The following is a 19,258-nucleotide window of genomic DNA, read 5'->3' as shown; positions in this document are numbered from 1 at the left end:
TTGCTGAGGGACTGGAAACATGTGGGGGGACCCACTGGCCCCTGCAGGTGCAGGAATGAGAAGAGAAAAGCAGAGAACCAGCTCTGGGGCAGGGAAAATGCAAGAGCAGAGCCGTCCCTAGAGAGGGCGCTACCTTACCTGCCGGGAACAGCCCTTCTCTGTGTTCGCCTGCCCAATGGTTATTTTCCGTAGAAATCGGTCATTGGTATCCACAACTGAAAGAGAACAGAGGATCAGCAAGTAGGAACTGGCTGTCCAGTGTGTATCTGGAGTGGTTCTGGATGCTGGGGAGGCAGTGGAGAGCAAAAAACATGGTTTGACTTCTTGAGCAGATGATCCCATGCGAGGACACAGAAAGGGGTCAAAGAAACTAGTGATCAACCAGCTTAAGGAAATAAAGGAGGGGACAGGAGAGCCTGTGTTGGGGCAGGGGTCGGGGTGGCGTGCCATTTTTACCAGGCAGTAAGGAAAAGCATTTCTGAAGCAGTGTCCTTTTTTTTTTTTTTTTCACAATGAAGCATGAGGCCCAAGAAGACAATTAAGTCCCTCTAAAGGTAAACACTACGTGACCATATGACCCACCACTTCCAACAGAACTGGAAGCAGGTATTGCACACCCATGATCATAGCAGCATTTATTCACAACAGCCAAGAAGTATCCACTGACAGATGAATGAATAAACCAATTTTATCCATTAAATTTGATCCAGTTTTATCCACTCATACCATGCAGTACAGATGCAGTATAGATGGACAATGGAATGCTACACAGCCATAAAATGAGTGAATATTTGATACCTCATGCAACAACATGGATGAACATGGAAAATATCATGAAAAATGAAATAAACCGGATACAGTATGATTCCACTTGTACGGGGCTCTTAGAACAGGCAAATTATTTATAGAGACAGAACAGAATGGTGATGAACAGGGGCTGAGGGGAGGTGGGGAGTTATTATTTAGGAAATGAGTTTTTATTGAGGATGATAAAAAGATTTTGGGTATAGTTAGTATTGATGGTATGACTATATATTGTACACTTAATGCCATGAATACCACACTTATGAATAATTAAAATGATAATTTTATATTTTACCACCAGGAAAAAAAAAAACCCTCTAAAATAAATAAAGTAGAATTTAGGGGGAGAAGTCAATGATGGTGAGAGTAAGTATCAATTCTCTTTACATTTTTCACTGGCTTGTCTGAATGGCACTGATTCACACTTTGTTTTGTGAAAACCAAATGTACAATGCCAGGAATCAAAGAAAGAAGGACACAGACTTCATTAATAATTCATATGGCATCAAAGAGCAGGCGGTCCACACTGACAACTTAGATCCAACTTACTAAATGTTTAATACGGCGCTGACAAAAACGGTGATGGGAATCGCATATCTGGGGACTAATATCATCTGCGGGATAAACAATGTGAACGTTTCCTTTCGTACACAAAGCAGGAGCGGACCTGCTCACCTTGTCTGCCTCCATTGTTCCCTGACTTGTTACGTGTCGGCTCTTTCTCTATGTACAATCCTCCTCTCTCTCACACATTCATACATACACACTCATTACCACAGGCCCATACGGATATCCAAGCAACAGTCACCAAGCACAAGGAAATCTCTCTATGACTTTAAGGCACAGAGTCCTATAGGCAGAAAGGAATGCCTCTCCATATCGCCACTGCTGCCGCTGCCGCTGCTGCTGCTAAGGCGCTTCAGTCGTGTCCAACTCTGTGCGACCCCATAGACGGCAGCCCACCAGGCTCCCCCGTCCCTGGGATTCTCCAGGCAAGAACACTGGAGTGGGTTGCCATTGCCTTCTCCAACGCGTGAAAGTGAAGTCGCTCAGTCGTGTCCAACTCTGTGCGACCCCATAGATGGCAGCCCATCAGGCTCCCCCGTCCCTGGGATTCTCCAGGCAAGAACACTGGAGTGGGTTGCCATTGCCTTCTCCAATGTGTGAAAGTGAAGTCGCTCAGTCGTGTCCGACTCTGTGCGACCCCATAGACGGCAGCCCACCAGGCTCCTCTGTCCATGGGATTTTCCAGGCAAGAGTACTGGAGTGGGGTGCCATTGGCTTCTCTGCCATATTCCATTAGCTAGTACTTATTCCCAAGACCAATGGTGCAGAATCATATAAAGTAAAAGGATTTCCTACTCTCATGCGAAGCATACACAACGTGATCTTTTTTATTGGAAATTCAGCTGGATTTATTTAGCAAAGAGAACACAAGCCAAGAAAAGAAAAAGAAAAAAAATTAAGTTAACAAGATCAGCTATAATCAGTGGGAACCAGAACCACCACCCTGCCCCCCCGCTGTGTTTGGCCTGGCCCTAGTAGAGCAGGACATCTCACAGTCCATCAAGCTTTGGATGTCCGTGGAAAGACACAAGCGAAATGACAGTGATACATAAGACAAGAAATGTGAAGATTAAATTCTGATACACAAGAAAGATGCATACTAGAAAGTAACGCTTTGTTGTTCAGTCGCTAAGTCAAGTCGTGTCCGACTCTTTTTGTGACCCCATGGACTGTAGCCCACCAGGCTCCTCTGTCCATGGGATTTCCTAGACAAGAATACTGGAGTGGGTTGCTATTTCCCTCTTTAAGGGATCTTCCCAAACCAGGGACTGAACCCGTATCTCCTGCTTGGCAGGTGCGTTCTTTACCACTGAGCCATCTGGAAAGCAGAAAGTAACACTAGTAATACAGAATTCCTTGACTCTAAGTCTTTAGCTGTAAGATAGAGCTAAAGATAGAGTGAGAAACATGTTTATTCACTTCAGAGATTTTTACTTAGGGTCAATTTTGTGACAGATCGTGTGCCAGCTGTACAGGGATACAAAGACAAACAAGACATCATTCTCTGATGGAAGGCACTCGCTGGCCAAAGGGAGAGATGGAGAGTGCAGGTAGGTGTGGAGAAGGTGAAGAGCTCCTGCAGAGAGAAGAGATCTGTCTTTTCACTCTTTGCCCTAGACGGTCCCTTTAGGACTACACTGCTGTGTCCTGAGGCTCATTAACAACCAGCTATGGTTGAGGCACTGGGTGGTACAACGTAGGACATAAGGGGCAGGCCCATTATTTTGGATTCAGCAGAAGAACGATACTGATTCCCTACAAAGTTGCAGGGCAGTGCTGGGAACCAGTAACTGGATATCAGTTTCCTGGAGATTGAGGCTTTGAGTCCTTTGTCTAACAGCCCTTGAGCCCCTGGAGGACCCAATGCTCAGAAAGGCAGGGATTCACATCCCAGGGAACAATAAAATGACCCAATGTCCACTGTCTCTTCTGCTTATATCAGTGTTTCTATAAAAGTCTATCAGCTCCCACTTCCTCCCCATCACCAGGCATTATGAGGCCTTCAAGCTTCTGATAGGAAGCATAGGATAAAACCAGCAAGAGTCATATTTCTTACATAGGATGAAAGGAAAGAAGTGACCACTAAATGTCCAACATCCATATGGTGCGAGAGGAGGTTTTTAGCCTCATGTGGTCCCTGAATGTCTCCTTTCTAGTTATCAAATTAGAAAAGCATCTAATCTCATCATAAAGGTTATACTCTTTTAAGCTCTAAGTCCAATTATTAAATGGCCTCAATCTACGTGATGGGAGAGTCCTTTTTCTCATATTAATCCATGGGAGGAAGAGCCAAACTAGCTGTAAAATGTCATTCTGAACTCCTCGGACCCAGGTGGCAATGACGTTTTTGTCACTTTAGTGCCCTAAACAATAATGCCATTCTAACATTTATCGCGACTAATTTTTTAATGTCATCTCCATGAGAAATGATTCACAACCACAGTATACGTCAGTGTTTTCATGCTTCTCAGAGAGAAAGAACAAGAACACAGCCCTATTTCTGATGGCTGCCTCTGCTGGAGCCACAACGCAGATGTGGAAGACTGTCCCTCGTGTAAGATTTCTTTTTAGCATATCCCCATGCTAGGTTTCAAATACACTGATTTCCACCTGCATAATTTTTCATTTGTAAGTACACCTCCAAATATCTTTTAAGGAATAAAACGAATTCACAAATACCTTGAAAAAGTTGACTATGCCTTTTGAATACAATGGTGTTGGAATAATTAATCCTTCTAGTAGATTACCAATAAAATGCTAAGCATATTCATACCAGGAATTAAAAACGATGATGGTGGGACTTCCTTGGCAGTCCAGTGGTTAAGGCTGTGTAGTTCCACCACAGGGAGTGTGGGTTCAAACTCTGGTTGGGGAACTAAGATCCCATATGCCCCACAGAGCAGCCAAAAAGATAAATAAATAAAATAAAAATGATGTTGGTCTGTTCAGTAACAGGTATATGTTTAAGGAGGTTGTAGTTCATTCACAGAAGACTTCTGGAACCATTTAAAATGACCATAACAGTCACTAACAAAATGGAACATGATATAAATGATATCTTATTATGATATAAATGAAACTAGTAGGGTACAAATTCTATAGCTTTAATTATACACAAAATGTAGGTGCACAGAAAAACTATGAATAGTAGTTTTATTTGCACAGTTAGATGTTTCTGGTTTTTTTTAGAGATGCAGAGAAGGCAATGGCACCCCACTCCAGTACTCTTGTCTGGAAAATCCCATGGACGGAGGAGCCTGGTGGGCTGCAGTCCATGGGGTTGCTAAGAGTCGGACACAACTGAGTGACTTCACTTTCACTTTTCACTTTTATGCATTGGAGAAGGAAATGGCAACCCACTCCAGTGTTCTTGCCTGGAGAATCCCAGGGATGACGGAGTCTGATGGGCTGCCATCTATGGGGTCGCACAGAGTCAGACACGACTGAAGCGACTTAGCAGTAGCAGCAGCAAAATCTGTATGATCCAACTAGTCCATTCTAAACGAGATGAGTCCTGGGATTTCTTTGGAAGGAATGATGCTAAAGCTGAAACTCCAGTACTTTGGCCACCTCATGTGAAGAGTTGACTCATTGGAAAGACTCTGATGCTGGGAAGGATTGGGGGCAGGAGGAGAAGGGGACGACAGAGGATGAGATGGCTGGATGGCATCACTGACTCGATGGACGTGAGTCTGAGTGAACTCCAGGAGTTGGTGATGGACAGCGAGGCCTGGTGTGCTGCGATTCATGGGGTTGCAAAGAGTTGGACACGACTGAGCAACTGAACTAAACTAACAAAAAAATCTGTATAATGTTACTACTTTGATAATTTTAAAAAACATTTAGAAGTTTCTGAAGAGATTTTACTCTCTGTTAGGAGTCTGGGAGACAGAGACACACAGAAAAAGTACCTCATACGACTATTACCATAATGACCATCTGGATGGTGCTTCAGGGTTGGAAAGTACTCTCATGTCCCACTACAGCCGCCCAAGGGAAAGGCTGCTATTATGACTCATTTACAGATGAGGAAAGCGAGTAATTCACTTGTCCAGAGTTACACAGCTCATAAATGACAGAGACAAGATGGGTTCTCTAGTCTTTGCTTTTCCATCTCACTAAATTTTGTAGTGAACAGGTTGAATGGATTCCTGGGAGTTGAGCTTCATGCAGGTGGGGTGGTCCTGAGCTGTGTCCGGGAAGGCAAGATGGGAGATGGGGCGGGATGGGCCAGCGGGGGGCGGGGCAGAGGGACGAGGCAAACAGGAAGCAAAGGTGTGCATGGGGCTGGCCACATGGCAGTGTTCCTGAAGGCCAGGCCGTGGGGTGCAGCACCAACCACCCAGGATGGAGGCTCTCAGAAAGGGGGTGACAGGACACCTCCCCCTCTACTACAAAATCACCGAGTTGTGGGGCGGAGGTGGGGGTGGGGGGCAGGGGTTGGAAATGGAAGCAAGAAAATCTATTAAAAGGTAACTGCAATAAATCAGGCATCTACTCATAATTAAACAAAAAATGTGACATACAGCAAATTCCTGTTGGCTATCTATTTTACATATAATATGTTTCCATGTTACTCTCTCCATACATCTCACCCTCTCCTGCTGTATGTCTTAGGAAACTCAAACAGGGGCTCTGTACCAACCTAGAGGGGTGGGATGGGGGAGATGCAAGGGAGGTTCAAAAAGGAGAGAAGATATGCATACCTATGTCTGATGCATGTTAAGGTTTGACAGAAAATAACAAAATTCTGTAAAGCAATTATCCTTCAATTAAAAAAAAAAGTGTGTAGAAATGGAGAAAGGTGGTGAGAGGGGAGTTCTGAGAAGAAAAACAAAGGAAGGATCAGGAATACACACTATTTGACTCTTCTATAGGTTTTATCAAGTGCTGTTACCACATGCCTGGAAGTATGTATTATCGACTCCATTTCCATTTGCCAGAACAGGCATGGGTTTGCCCTGCTGCTGCTAAGTCGCTTCAGTCGTGCGACCCCATAGACGGCAGCCCACCAGGGTCCCCCGTCCCTGGGATTCTCCAGGCAAGAACACTGGAGTGGGTTGCCATTTCCTTCTCCAATGCATGAAAGTGAAAAGTGAAAGTAAAGTCGCTCAGTCGTGTCCGACTCTTAGTGACCCCATGGACTGCAGCCCACCAGGCTCCTCCGTCCATGGGATTTTCCAGGCAAGAGTACTGGAGTGGGGTGCCCTTGCCTTCTCCGTGCTTTGCTCAGGGTCACGCAGTTAAGTTAGTGGCGAGGGAGACATCTGCTCAAGGCTCCTGACTCCACATTCGGTGCCTTCCTGCCCACCCCACCCACATCCCACCCTTGCAGACAGTAGGGTGGGGTGGCAGTGGAGAGGAGATGTCACAGCAAAGAGGGAAACAGGGAGGCTAGGGCCAAAGTCCCTTCATGCCGCATTTCAAGTGTTAGGATTCTCATCAGTGGCTGGAAGCATTATACTCAGAGAAAAAATTCCTCACTGAAAACAGAAATTTCTGAGAGGCTCAGACCTGGCTGGTAAGAGAAGAGAAAGGAAGAAATTAAAATTAGGGTTGCCCGGTAGAGAGGCAGTGGGAGCCACAGACAGTCCTCCCACTAACAGAAGACAAGAGCGCAGAGAAGAGATAGGAAGAAAGTACTTTTCCTGGGAAATTGGTAGAGCCGGAGTGATTGGGATGAGCTAAGGGCACAGTTATTTCTCCCAACTAGGAGATGAGGATGAGAAAGGCTGGTCAAACAACAGTGACTGAGTTAATGGAGTGATTGTGCAATGCAAGCTGGGAAGACAGTGGAAGAAATACAATCGTGCATTTGTGAAATCAACTGAGGGACGCCCGCTGGAGGACGTGTCACCCTCCCCATCCGGCCACCAGCACCCACCTCTCTGCCATGTGATGGTGGAGGGGTCGATGTCAAGACGGGCAAATTTCCTCATTTCCTCTTCTGTCAGTGCATTCGGATCAGTCTTATTTATTCCCAGTCTCTAGTGGTTAAGAATAAAATAAGATGGGTTTTAGAAGAAAGAGAAAGCAAGATGTAATCAAATTGTCTCTACTTTTACTTCCTCTGTAACTAGGACCACCTTTTTAAAAACTAAGCTGAACTTCAAGTAAATTGCAGGTTGGGCCAACTCATAAACAAATGTCAGAATCCAAACACGCCCTAAATGGAAGACACGGATATTTGTAATTGTTATTGTTGTTTAGTCGCTCAGTCGTGTCCTACTCTTTGCGACCACGTGGAATGCAGCACGCCAGGCTTCCCTGTCCTTCACTATCTCCTGGAGTTTGCTCAAACTCTTAAGAGGTGATGATGCAGGTGACAATATACAAAGAACAAGTGTTGCATTGTCTGTCGTGACCTCAGGTTACGTGGTCACCTCATGCTGTGCTCAGAAGGGGCAAAAACTGTCCATCAAATTGATGCTTGAGTTCATTAATTCTTCTTTTCTGATATAAATCCCAATAATTTAAGTTTTATGTCTATGTTTTCAAGTAATTTCTATTTCCATTAGAAAAAAAATTAAAACTTTAAATGCATCTCTTTCTACAAAGGAAATATTTTAAGAAAGTGCTTTTTGATAGTATATAAGAGTGTCTGCCACATGCCAGCCACCCTGGTAAGTTAAGAAGAAATACTGGGAGCTTAGTCCTGACTGTGGAATTTAATCTCTAACCAGAAGGATAAGAACCTGAGTAGAGTGGTTTCGGGATGAAAAACATTTTTACTTTCGCTTAAGGGACACAGTCTAAGACTGCATGTCTTAATTTATTATTTATTGTGATAAGCCTTTCTTAGGGCTTCCCTGGTGGCTCAGTGCTAAGAACGTGCCTGCCAATACAGGAGATGCAGGTTTGATCCCTGGGTCAGGAAGATCCCCTGGAGAAGCAAATGAAAACTCACTCAAGTATTCTTGCCTGGGAAATCCCATTGGACAGAGCAGCCTGGTGGGCTACAGTCTATGGGTTTGCAAAGAGTCTGACATGACTTAGCAACTAGACAACAACAAAGTCTAAGAAAAGAATTAGGAAACAGAAACTATATAAATGGTGGAGTTGCTGAGGATAGTATATTGTGTATTCTCAACAAATTGAACTTGGTTTAGTAAGAAGCTAGGCGATAAATTTCTTAAACCCATTCCACCAATTAATGGTTGTAAATTAAAGTTATTTTTTCATTTCTGAAAAAAAGCAAGGGGAAAATCCATGATTCGAAGGATGTTAAGTAGCAAACAGCACCAGAAAATGGCAAAATGGATAAGGATTAAGAGCACATCCACAAATACAACCTTAATATCTTGCTGCAATAAAAAATGAAATAGATGAGTTTTCAAAGGCTTCCCTAGAAAGTTAAAACATGTTATGGAAAAGACTCTTGGCCATCCTCATTCGTTGGTTGACAAGAGTTCTCAGCAAAGTGGTGCTCTCATTTTATAGATGAAGAAGCTGACATCTATAAGCGAGAACTAATTTGTTCACCAGCTTTTTGGTGCAGGATCCAGGCCTCAGGCATCTACTTCCATGCAATCTCTGCTACACTGTTCTGCCTTTTTAAGAGTTTTATATATATATATATATATATATATAAAATCTACTTTATATATGTGTGTGTATATATATATATATATATATATATATGTATAAGGTATCTGAAAACCAAAACTCAAATCAAGTTCAAGATTTCTGGTTTCAATTTTTTGATTTGTTTCCAGGGTATTTTTTTGTTAAAGAACCATTAACTGGAAACTTACTTTCAACCGAGCAAGTTGAATTTTTGAAAATTCTCGAACACCATTCACTGAAGGAACCAGTCGATTATACAGGGCCTAAAAACACAAAACAAAAACAAAACTCACACAAGTTTAAGGGCCAACCATGAATGTGGACAATTTACAGAGTATGACAAAGTTCATTACATTTATGACTAAACTGTTTGGATTAGAGACCCTATTAAAATTCTTGGCTAATGTAAACAATTTAGACTTAAGTTCTGTCATTTTAATAAATCTGAACTAGATCTGAAATAATGCACATTGTAAAGAGCTTGCACGAAAATATATTTCTTGATCTACAGCCTTTTAACTAGCAAATTAAAAATTATCTCTATAGCTGTCTTTAGCTTTAAGAACTCACTAGGGAGTGGGTTTAATTGGAGGATGTCAGGACTTTTGTGAAATATGCCAAAAATTCCCACTTTTATCCACATCCTATGTCTATGAGGAACTGGCATCTATGAGGAATTAGCATCTGGTACTGTGTCCCCTGTGTGAGCTACATCTCAGACTGTACACCCTCAGCCAAAAAGGAGGTCTGACATATTTAACAGGGCATTGAGACCAGCTGCCTCTAACATGGGAATCTTAAAAAGAATCTTTCCAATCCCCTTAGTACAGACCAGAGATTATACCTATGGGCAAAACGAAGAGAATTTGGCTTAAAAAGTACAACTAGTAGAATTCTCCCATTAACTTGGCAGTGGTCAGAAACTCATTTGAGAATCAGACTGAAGTAGAGATTCTCTCCTTGAGAAGGATGGACACATATCTAATTCACAAAATTTTGAATAGGATTTCAGACAACTTGGACACTCCAAAAGTTTTTCCATGAATGCCTTAATCCAGAACTCCCAGGGTAAGATGCCCAAAATGGCCAATAAGGGGCCTGTCTCACCTTATCTGTTTGAGTGTTTTCATGCAAAATCCTCGCGTCGATAGCGGCAGCCAGCAAATTATTGGCAGCAGTAATGGCGTGGATGTCCCCAGTAAGGTGAAGGTTGAACTAGAAAATGATATGAAACATCTAACTTGCTTCAAACAACCATCTGCAGTATTGAAGAGCTTTCTGAATACACAAAATAATATGCTAATTACACACCCCTACAATGGTTAGGTATGTTTTAGCCTAAATCAGAAAAACCAATGTCGGGATTTTCCACTTTTAAATCCTTCCTTTTTCAGGTTAAGAGGGAAACAATTCTGGTGGAGTTAATGATTGGTTTCCTTATTTTGGCTTTCCTTTTTTACGTACTTTTATGTACTGTTTTATAATTAGGAAAATAATATCATATCAAATGTACTTGGCAATATGGCAGGGAACAAAACACACAGTAGAAACAGAAAAATACAAAATGTGACAGCCGAAGAAAGAGAAAAAAATGTATCACCATCACAACTTCATATTTCTGTTATTTTTCTTCTAATCTTAGGTGCACACATGATTATTACATGCAGAATCAGCATATTTGTAATCTGTTAACTTCTTTCTTTAAAAGCGTATTGTAGAGATCAATATCAAAAGATATTTGAAAACAACCCACATATTTTCAAGTGCAATGTGACATTTACGAAGAGAGATCTTTGACTTAGCCATTGAAAGCTTCAATAAAGTCAGAAGACTGAAAAAATACAGGGCGTGATGGAAGAGAACAAAGCTTTTAAATGAGAAAATAGTACCAAAATGAGAAATTGATATCAAAGATACTTTAAAAATCCCACGTATTTGGAAATTAAATGTCCACTTTTAAATAATGGGTGTATCTAAGAAGCCATAACAAGGAAAATTAGAAAATATTTGTCATAGTAGAAAAATGAAAAGAAAATTTATCAAAATTTGTTGCATGCAGCTATAGCTGCTCAGTGCAATTAAATATGATCTGGAGCCTTGAATGAAGTATGAAAATAAATAATGGAGACTAGCATTAAATTCTGTGAAATTTGAACAAAATCTGTACTTTAGTTAATAATACTGCATCACATGTTAATTCCCTAATTTTTTTTTTACAACACAGTATTTCTTTATGTTGCTAAGAGAACCTTTGTATGATTTCAATACCTTCACACCATGAAATTTTTGCACCTGCTGTTATGTCCCTGAATATGTTCCAGTGACTCCTAGTTTACAGCCTATGGAACTTGGATAAAATTTGTATCCTACTGTTGTGTGAAAATTTTTATAAATCTTAATTACATTTAATTGGTTTATATTGCTTTTCAGGTCTAGTATATCCTTCTACTTCTCTGTATATTCATTCTATTAATTTTTGACAGTTTGATATTAAAACTCCAACTAAAAACCTTAATTTATCTACTTAAAAAATAACTGTACTACATCGTAGAACTATATGTAACTTTGTTCCAAGTTTGTAATATTTTCCAAGTCTCCTGTAAATGTGCTATCATATTTTCATAATTTAAAAAAATAAAGAAGTAAGCAAAGAAAAAAAATATCTTGTTTGTGTATGGCTACTGTTCACAGGGGCTGTATAATCATGCACATATAACAAAATTTTTTATTTAAGTTGCTTCCAGATTTTCACTTTTGTAAAGAAGCAATCATTTGAAAACACATACAAGTAGCTTTTTTTAAAAAGAAATTAATTTCTGAAAAGTAATACAGGTACTCTAGCAGGCACTCTGCTCAGAGCTGAGGATGGACAGACGGAGAAGACACTGGAGGTCCTTGAATTCAAGAACAAACTGCCTGCGTTTCACCTACTCAGCTATCATAAGATAGCCCTAACTACCTTACACCTCCATTTGGCACAGGCACATGACAATGAACACCAAGGCTATTTCCATCCTCGACAGCAAAATCCTCAGCTGCTCCCCAGGCTACATTCCTTACACTGCATCCCCAACCTGGCCCCAACTCTGAAGATGCCCAGATTGTGAATATTACTCATGCCCCTGCAGATGTGGGGCCCAGGGCTCTTCTTTTCTGCAAAACCTCGGACTATTCATTCTCATTCCCACCCCCGATATTTAAAGACAAGCCAAAATTTCCCTCCAGTTTCCATGGTGCTGACATCTCCATGGGTTAAAACAAACAAACGAAAAAAAAAAAAAAAAAAACCAAACAACTATTCCTTCAACAAAAGGCTTTCCAAGTGGTTCAGTGGTAAAGAAACCACCTGCTCATGTAGGAGATGAAGGAGATATGAGTTTGATCCCTGGGTTGAGAAGATCCCTGGAAGAGGAAATGGCAAACCCCTTTGGTATTTTTGCCTGGGAAACCCCATGGACAGAGGAGTCTGGCGGGCTGTAATCTATGGGGTTACAAAGAGCTGGACACAACTCGGTGACTAAGTACAGACAGACAGGTTTTTGTCCTTCAGCATAAACAACAAATACTCCCTAGTGCTGGGCATGCTGCTAAGTGCTGAGGCCTATGGGCTCCACCATGGCCAGGGGACCACAGGGAGGTAAACGTGGAGAAGGAAAAGATGTGTCAGATGGATGGAATAGAAACTGGATGTGTGAGCTGGGCAGGGAGGGCAGGGAAGGAAGGGAAAAACCTTCCAGACTTGGAACCAAGAGACAAGAGAGCAGGAATCCAAGGAGCTTGACAGGGTGGAGAGAGAGAGTGTGGTGTGTGGGAAGTTGAGACGGCGGGTGGCTGGGGAGACAGCAGGAACACAGGCACACAGGGACCGGCTGTGCTGTGCTGGACAGACAGTGGTGGAGTCCCTGTTGAGACAAACACAGCAGGAAAGTAACCTGCTCAGACATGGGTTTAGGAAGTTTTCTTAGGACCTGACCCAAGAGACTGATGCAAAGAGTGGAACTGATGGGACCTGGTCATGGGTTAGATCCAGGGGACCAGCAAGAGTTACTCAGGGTGGAAGAAAGTGATCTTGGAGAAAAAAGAATTGACATCATTGCCACTTTTGGACCATTCTTCCTTGGAACTATGGTCATCCCTCCATGGGAAATTGGTTTCAGGACTCCCGCAGATACCAAAAACCAGACACTCAAAGTCCCTTATGTCCAATAGGGTAGTATTTGTATACAAATGTACACACATCCTCCAGTATAATCTAAATCATTACGAGACTACTTATCATAAATACCCAATACCAAGTAAACGTTATGGAAATAGCTGCCAGTGTGCATTAAATTCAAGTTTTGCTTTTTGGAATTTTTGGAAAAAATTTTTTTTTCTATTTTTAAGCTGCAACTGTTAAAAACCATGGATGTGGAACCTGGGGATATAGACGTCCGGCTGGATTTGATTTTGCAGTCTCAATCCCAGAGGTGAAGAGTCCAGCCTTCCTGAATTCAGCAGAATAACACATGGAGATATAGCTCTGCATCCTCTCACCCAGAACCTTGAGGTGGGTTTTGGGACTCAGAATTTTTTGGAATGCAGAAAGGTAGTGTGATGTACATAATCTATTTATAAAACATTCCAAGCAAGGTCCAGGTCAGCATCCATTAATCAAAAACAGTATTTCTGCAGAAAAATATATGAATATTTACAACAAGCAGCATAGACAAAATCCACAAGAAGCTCCTAACAGTAAATGTCAGGTTTTGCTCCCAAATGAGTCATGCAAACATTTCTGGTTTTCAAAGCCTTTAGGACTTTGGGCTGGAGGATAAAGTACTATGGGTCTATAAGGTTCCAGGAGGGAAAAACAGTGATAAGACACATATCTCTTCGAAATCTTACCTCCTCCATAGGGATGACCTGGGCATATCCACCACCTGCAGCTCCTCCTAAACAACAGAGCAGGTAGCATTTGAGATGAGTTGCCAAGTACAGCTACATAGGAGCCCCAGGGAAACGGTTCCTCAAACCCAACAGGGAGGGATGTATCCCCAAGATGTAAGAAGTACAGGCACTGAAAAGCATTACTGGTATGGCAAAGGAGAACAGAAAGGGGGAATGTTCACCCTATGTCCCGCTCTGTAATTGAAGGACTTCGGTCTCTTTGTTTAGAAGAGGGTAAGCATAATACGGGCTTCCCTGGTAGTTGAGCTAGTAAAGAATTCACCTGCAGTGCAGGAGACCCCGGTTCAATTCCTGGGTCAGGAAGATCCCCTGGAGAAGGGACAGGCTACCCACTCCAGTATCCATGGGCTTCCCATGGTGGTGGCTCAAACAGTAAAGAATATGCTTGCAATGTAGGAGACGAGGGTTCGATCTCTGGGCTGGGAAAATCCCCTGGAGGAGGGCATGGCAACCCACTCCAATATTCTTGCCTGGAGAATCCTATGGACAGGAGTCTGGTAGGCTACAGTCCATGGGGTCACAGAGAGTCGGACACCACTGAGTGACTAAGCACAGAGCACACACAAGCATAATATAGCAAATGTTGTTACACCGAATATGGGATTATTTCATTAATTATTAGATGTGGCTATGCTTTATCTAAAATGCACATGTGGTATAGACGATCCTGTTTACAAAGCAGAAACAGAAACACAGACATAGAGAACAAATGTATGGATACCAAGGGGGAAGGGGCGGGGGGGATGAATTGAGGGATTGGCATTGACACATATACACTATTGATACTATGTAGAAAATAGATGCTAGTTTTCTAACTGAGAACATATTGTACAGCTCAGGGAACTCTACTCAACGTACTGTGGTGCTCTGATTGGAAAGAAGTCCAACAGGGAGGGGATATATGTAAATACACGGCTGATTCATTTTGCTGGACAGTAGAAACTAGCACAGCATTGTCAAGCAACTGCACTCCAATAAGAATTTTTGAAAAATTTTTAAATAAAATGCGCATGAATTTAAGTACCAAAAAATGTTTCCTAAATAAAATCTACCTGATAAACAGATTTACATATTATAGACTCTATCAGTTTATTCTAGTTAATAGTATATATGATTTATCATCATGTTTATCCCTCAAAATAGTAAAGTTATCACATTAAAAAGACTTCTCTTTCCTAAAACAATACCTTGTGCATGCATTATTATTTTACAGTTTACCCTATTTTTATATACTATTTGGTCCTCACAACAAATTGGTAAGCCTAGTACTATATGCCTTTTACAATTGTGGCTCAGAGAGGTTATGACTGGCTAAAGGTCACACAGCAGTAAGGAAAATAGCCCCAAATAAAACCCCAGCCTTCTTGTCCAAGTTCAGTGTTCACTGCACTACATAAAATATGACATTCTAAGAGTACTTAAAGTTAGGAGTTATTAATACTTGTAACAGCAATATAAATATAATACTGCTAAAAACCACAAAGTACTGAGAACAAGAATTGTGGCAATGAATGCTGTTACAAAGTGAGCTGAAGAATGATTGATGATAAATCGATGAAAAAAGACGAGTGAACATGTAGGGGCCAGATCACAGCACAACCACAGCCACAGAGGAACTTCACCTCATGCCCCAGTCCACAGTCAGCTTCCAGAGCTCCTGCGGCCCCACACGGCAGCTCTGATGAGATGAGGCTTGGGGGCCGACCTAGGGGTCTCTAACTGTTTCGATGGAAAGACCTTTTACCTTGGCAGGGACGATAAAACACCGGCATGAATGGCAGCATTTTAAAACCACTCACCAAAGGAGGACCTGCTGAAATGGAGGGCTTCTGCTCAAGGCTGGAATCCCGAGCAAAAGCTGGATGGACCACTGTCTGAGTGAAGGAAGGGGATGGGTTTCCTGGGGAGCTCCACTCAGACCTCCCCTTGCAGCTCTCTTGGTGGGAGGACCAAGTCCAGGAGACCTCCACCTACCGAGTGCAGGGTAGTGCATTGGGGAGTGGGGCGTGCTTGTAGGGACGAAATTTGCTGGTTCTACATTTGCTGGTGATGAATTTTGCTCTGAAAGGTATTTATTGTTGTTGCTGTGCAGTTGCTCAGCGTCTGACTCTGCCACCCCATGGACTGTGGCACGCCAGGCTTCCCTGTCCTTCGCTGTCTCCCAGAGTTTGCTCTACCTCATGTCCACTCAATCAATGATGCCATCCAACCAGCTCATCCTCTGTCCCCTCCTCCTTCTCCCCTCAATCTTTCCCAGTATCAGGGTCTTTTCCAATGTATATACTAGCTGTTAGATAAATTACCTTTAACTCCGAAAGTCGGTCCTTGAGAAGGCTGCCTGAGACAGGCAAAGGAGTTGACGTTCAGGTGCGCAGTCAATGCCTGTACAAGCCCAACTGTAACCGTACTTTTTCCTTCTCCGAGAGGGGTGGGTGTGATCCTGATTTGGGAAAAAACAGTAACTTTAATAATGTTTTCTAGACAACCTATGCAAAATCAATCTATGGTACAAGAACCAAATTGAAGGAGACCAGTAGAGACCAGGCCATGCCAAAATCCCTCAATCACTCAACTTCCTTGGACCTTTGTGGTTCACTTACATCACAAAATCCACACTTAAAAGTCAAGATACGGACACATCTGTACCAAAAGAGCCAATTAAGAAAAGTTATTTAGCAGTAGTGCCAATAACATTATCAACTTCAGGAAATGGCATAAACGTATCTATCAAAGTGATTTAATAATTAAGCTGATGTCATTTCTTGCTGATGGATAATTTGGCATTTGTTCTTCCAGGTCCATTTACTGAGGATGTTATGTGGGCACCAAGCCTAAGTCAATGGTCCATACATGGTGAGGTGGGGCCAGACTTGTCCATTAGATAGGATTCTAATGTCCCCACTCATCTGTCTCCTTCTTGCCATCGTGTCCGTGGCTTTTCTAGCCATGTTTGAACACAAACCAGGCTGGAGGCTCATTACCTCCAGGGTGGCCCATTCACTTCCTGATAACTTTTCCAATTAGACAAGTTCTTTGTCCTAAAGCAGAGAAGTTAGCATTCCTACAGACACACTTAGCCTGCTCCCCTTCCAAACAACAACCCCTCAAATATTTAGAAGGAATAAGTCCACATCCCCTAAACACACTAAGGCGGTCACCTCTGCTCTGGGGGCTCACCGTTGAGCACACACCCTAAAAAGCCAAGCATCACACGTTCACAACATCACAGTATAAGAAACAGGACAGGCGAGTATTACAGTCCCAAGAAAAGACCCATGAAATTGCTCCTTAGCCTATACTCATCAGTGCTGCTGCTGCTGCTGAGTCACTTCAGTCGTGTCCGACTCTGTGCGGCCCCACAGACGGCAGCCCACCAGGCTTCCCCGTCCCTGGGATTCTCCAGGCAAGAACACTGGAGTGGGTGGCCATTTCCTTCTCCAATGCATGAAAGTGAGAAGTGAAAGTGAAGTCGCTCAGTCGTGTCTGACTCTTAGCGACCCCATGGACCGCAGCCTACCAGGCTCCTCCATTCAGTGCTACAAGTTTTTAAAACACTTCTTTGGGCTTACAGTTTAGTCTTCTATGAGTTAGAGGGTATGAGCTGAATTGTCTAGGACAGTCAACCACAACAAAACTGACGGCAGAGTTTTCTGACCTACAAAATGCAGCCATGTGATCACAAAGAAGCAATGCAACTATTTTAGACTACCACGGCTATACAATCACTCTTTCAGCAAATACATCTTGAGTAGCACTAAGTCCAGGTTATTAGACCCTGGGGACACAATGATAACCGTGGTGGACTCCACTGCTGACCTCACAGAGCTTACAGCCAATGGGAGATGGTAGTAGTGTAGTGTTAGTTGCTCAGCCACGTCTGACTCTTTGAGAACCCACAAACTGTAGCCCACTAGACTCTGCTGTCTGTGGGATTCTCCAGGCAAGAATACTGTGAGTCGCCATTCCCTTCTCCAGAGGATTTTCCCCAACCTAGGGATCAAACTTGGTTCTCCTGCATTGCAGGCAGATTCTTTACTGTCTGAGCTAGCAGGAAGCCCCATAGCTGATGGGAGATATGAAGAGCTAAACTGGCAATTACAATGAATTTGAGAAATGCTGAGACAGGGGAAACGGCAATAAGACTGTATTTTGAGAGTACATGGAAGGATGATCTAATTAGATTTGGGACATCAAGAAAGACTTCCTGGAGGAAGTGATATCTGAGACCTGACAAATGAATAAGTGTTAGTCAGATAAAAGTGAGTCAGTTTGGGGTAATTCATATCCTAGGTCCTCTGCTTTATATTTACTGGGTTACTTTTTATCTTCATTTGATAAATGAGGACACTGGGGCACAGCAATTTTAAGCAACCTGCTCAAGGCCACACAGATTAATAAACCAGGAAATTAAATCCAGGCAAATGGTTTGATTTCACTAGGTTATCTCTACGGATAGAAGTTGTTATTGACAATGAGTCATATAAAGCATGGGAATGGGGATGATCACTCAGTGAACAAAGCACAAAAGGGATAAAGACAGAATTGTTAAGAACACTGTCTCTAGGGGAACAGTTAGAAGAAAAGAGCAAAAGGAAATTAAGAATGATCAGGAAGCCTTGACAGGAGACACAGGTGGGACAGGGGAACCAAGCAAGTGGCCACAGCCTCATATGTGGTCCAGTGATAATCAGTCACTTGATTTAGCAACAACATAAGCTGGTGAGCCCACCGGAATGTTGCTCGGAGAAGCAGAGCTCCAGCCAAAAGCCACAGGCGTCATGATCTTCAAGAAAATGCAGGTCACACATAGGGTGGGTTAAGTACTCCAGTGGCCTTTATGGCCTGCAAAGGAATACGGGCTTTACTTGAATACAGGCTTGACTTAAATATGTCACATGAAGGATTATATTTTCATCCCCAAGGATAACTCACATCGCTGCTGGAGAGAGCCAAAAGCAGACACGCCCAGAGATGACCTCCCAAAAGCTTCAGCTAACCATCCAACTCTTAATTAGAAACACAGGACTGCTTCGTGTTCTGCCAACTAATACAATTCAGGAAAACCAGAAAGTAGGAAGTATTTATGGGGAGCAATCAAAAGAGGGTTACAATAAAAATTTTATTTTGCCTCATTCCTACATTTGGCATCAAAATTTGGCTTAATTGTTGTCTCACGATCTTTAGCTCAGGTTCCCAATGACTCAGTTGACTTAGGAAAGAACAAGCGCCATGTTAACCTAATTTCCTTTTCTTCCTTTATGGAGATGGAACTGTGGGTTTGCTTCATTATCTTCCTCTTCTCCTCCCAGGAGATTCACCACTTCCCCCAGGAATCATTTTGTGCTTATTCTCTAACTTTTCTGAGGGCATT

The 19,258-nt window shown here is 42.5% G+C and overlaps 1 protein-coding gene across 5 annotated transcripts in view; it reads right to left on the bottom strand.

The window, feature by feature from the left end:
• Window positions 1–19,258, bottom strand: part of MTHFD1L (methylenetetrahydrofolate dehydrogenase (NADP+ dependent) 1 like) — a 181,159-nt gene that overhangs the window by 115,314 nt on the left and 46,587 nt on the right. For all 5 annotated transcript variants that reach the window (XM_055535959.1, XM_055535962.1, XM_055535961.1 and 2 more), the window contains exons 12-17: window positions 16,191–16,327; window positions 13,825–13,871; window positions 10,045–10,152; window positions 9,126–9,200; window positions 7,256–7,358; window positions 139–215 (exon numbers count right to left, since the gene is read on the bottom strand). In XM_055535959.1, the coding sequence (XP_055391934.1) occupies window positions 139–215; window positions 7,256–7,358; window positions 9,126–9,200; window positions 10,045–10,152; window positions 13,825–13,871; window positions 16,191–16,327 (547 nt within the window). The remainder of the gene's footprint in view (window positions 1–138; window positions 216–7,255; window positions 7,359–9,125; window positions 9,201–10,044; window positions 10,153–13,824; window positions 13,872–16,190; window positions 16,328–19,258) is intronic.

Source organism: Bubalus kerabau, chromosome 9 (genome assembly GCF_029407905.1).
Source record: "Bubalus kerabau isolate K-KA32 ecotype Philippines breed swamp buffalo chromosome 9, PCC_UOA_SB_1v2, whole genome shotgun sequence".
Lineage (NCBI taxonomy): Eukaryota > Metazoa > Chordata > Mammalia > Artiodactyla > Bovidae > Bubalus > Bubalus kerabau.
Note: the sequence above shows the minus strand (reverse complement) of the source record. Positions and strands in the feature narration are given on the sequence as shown.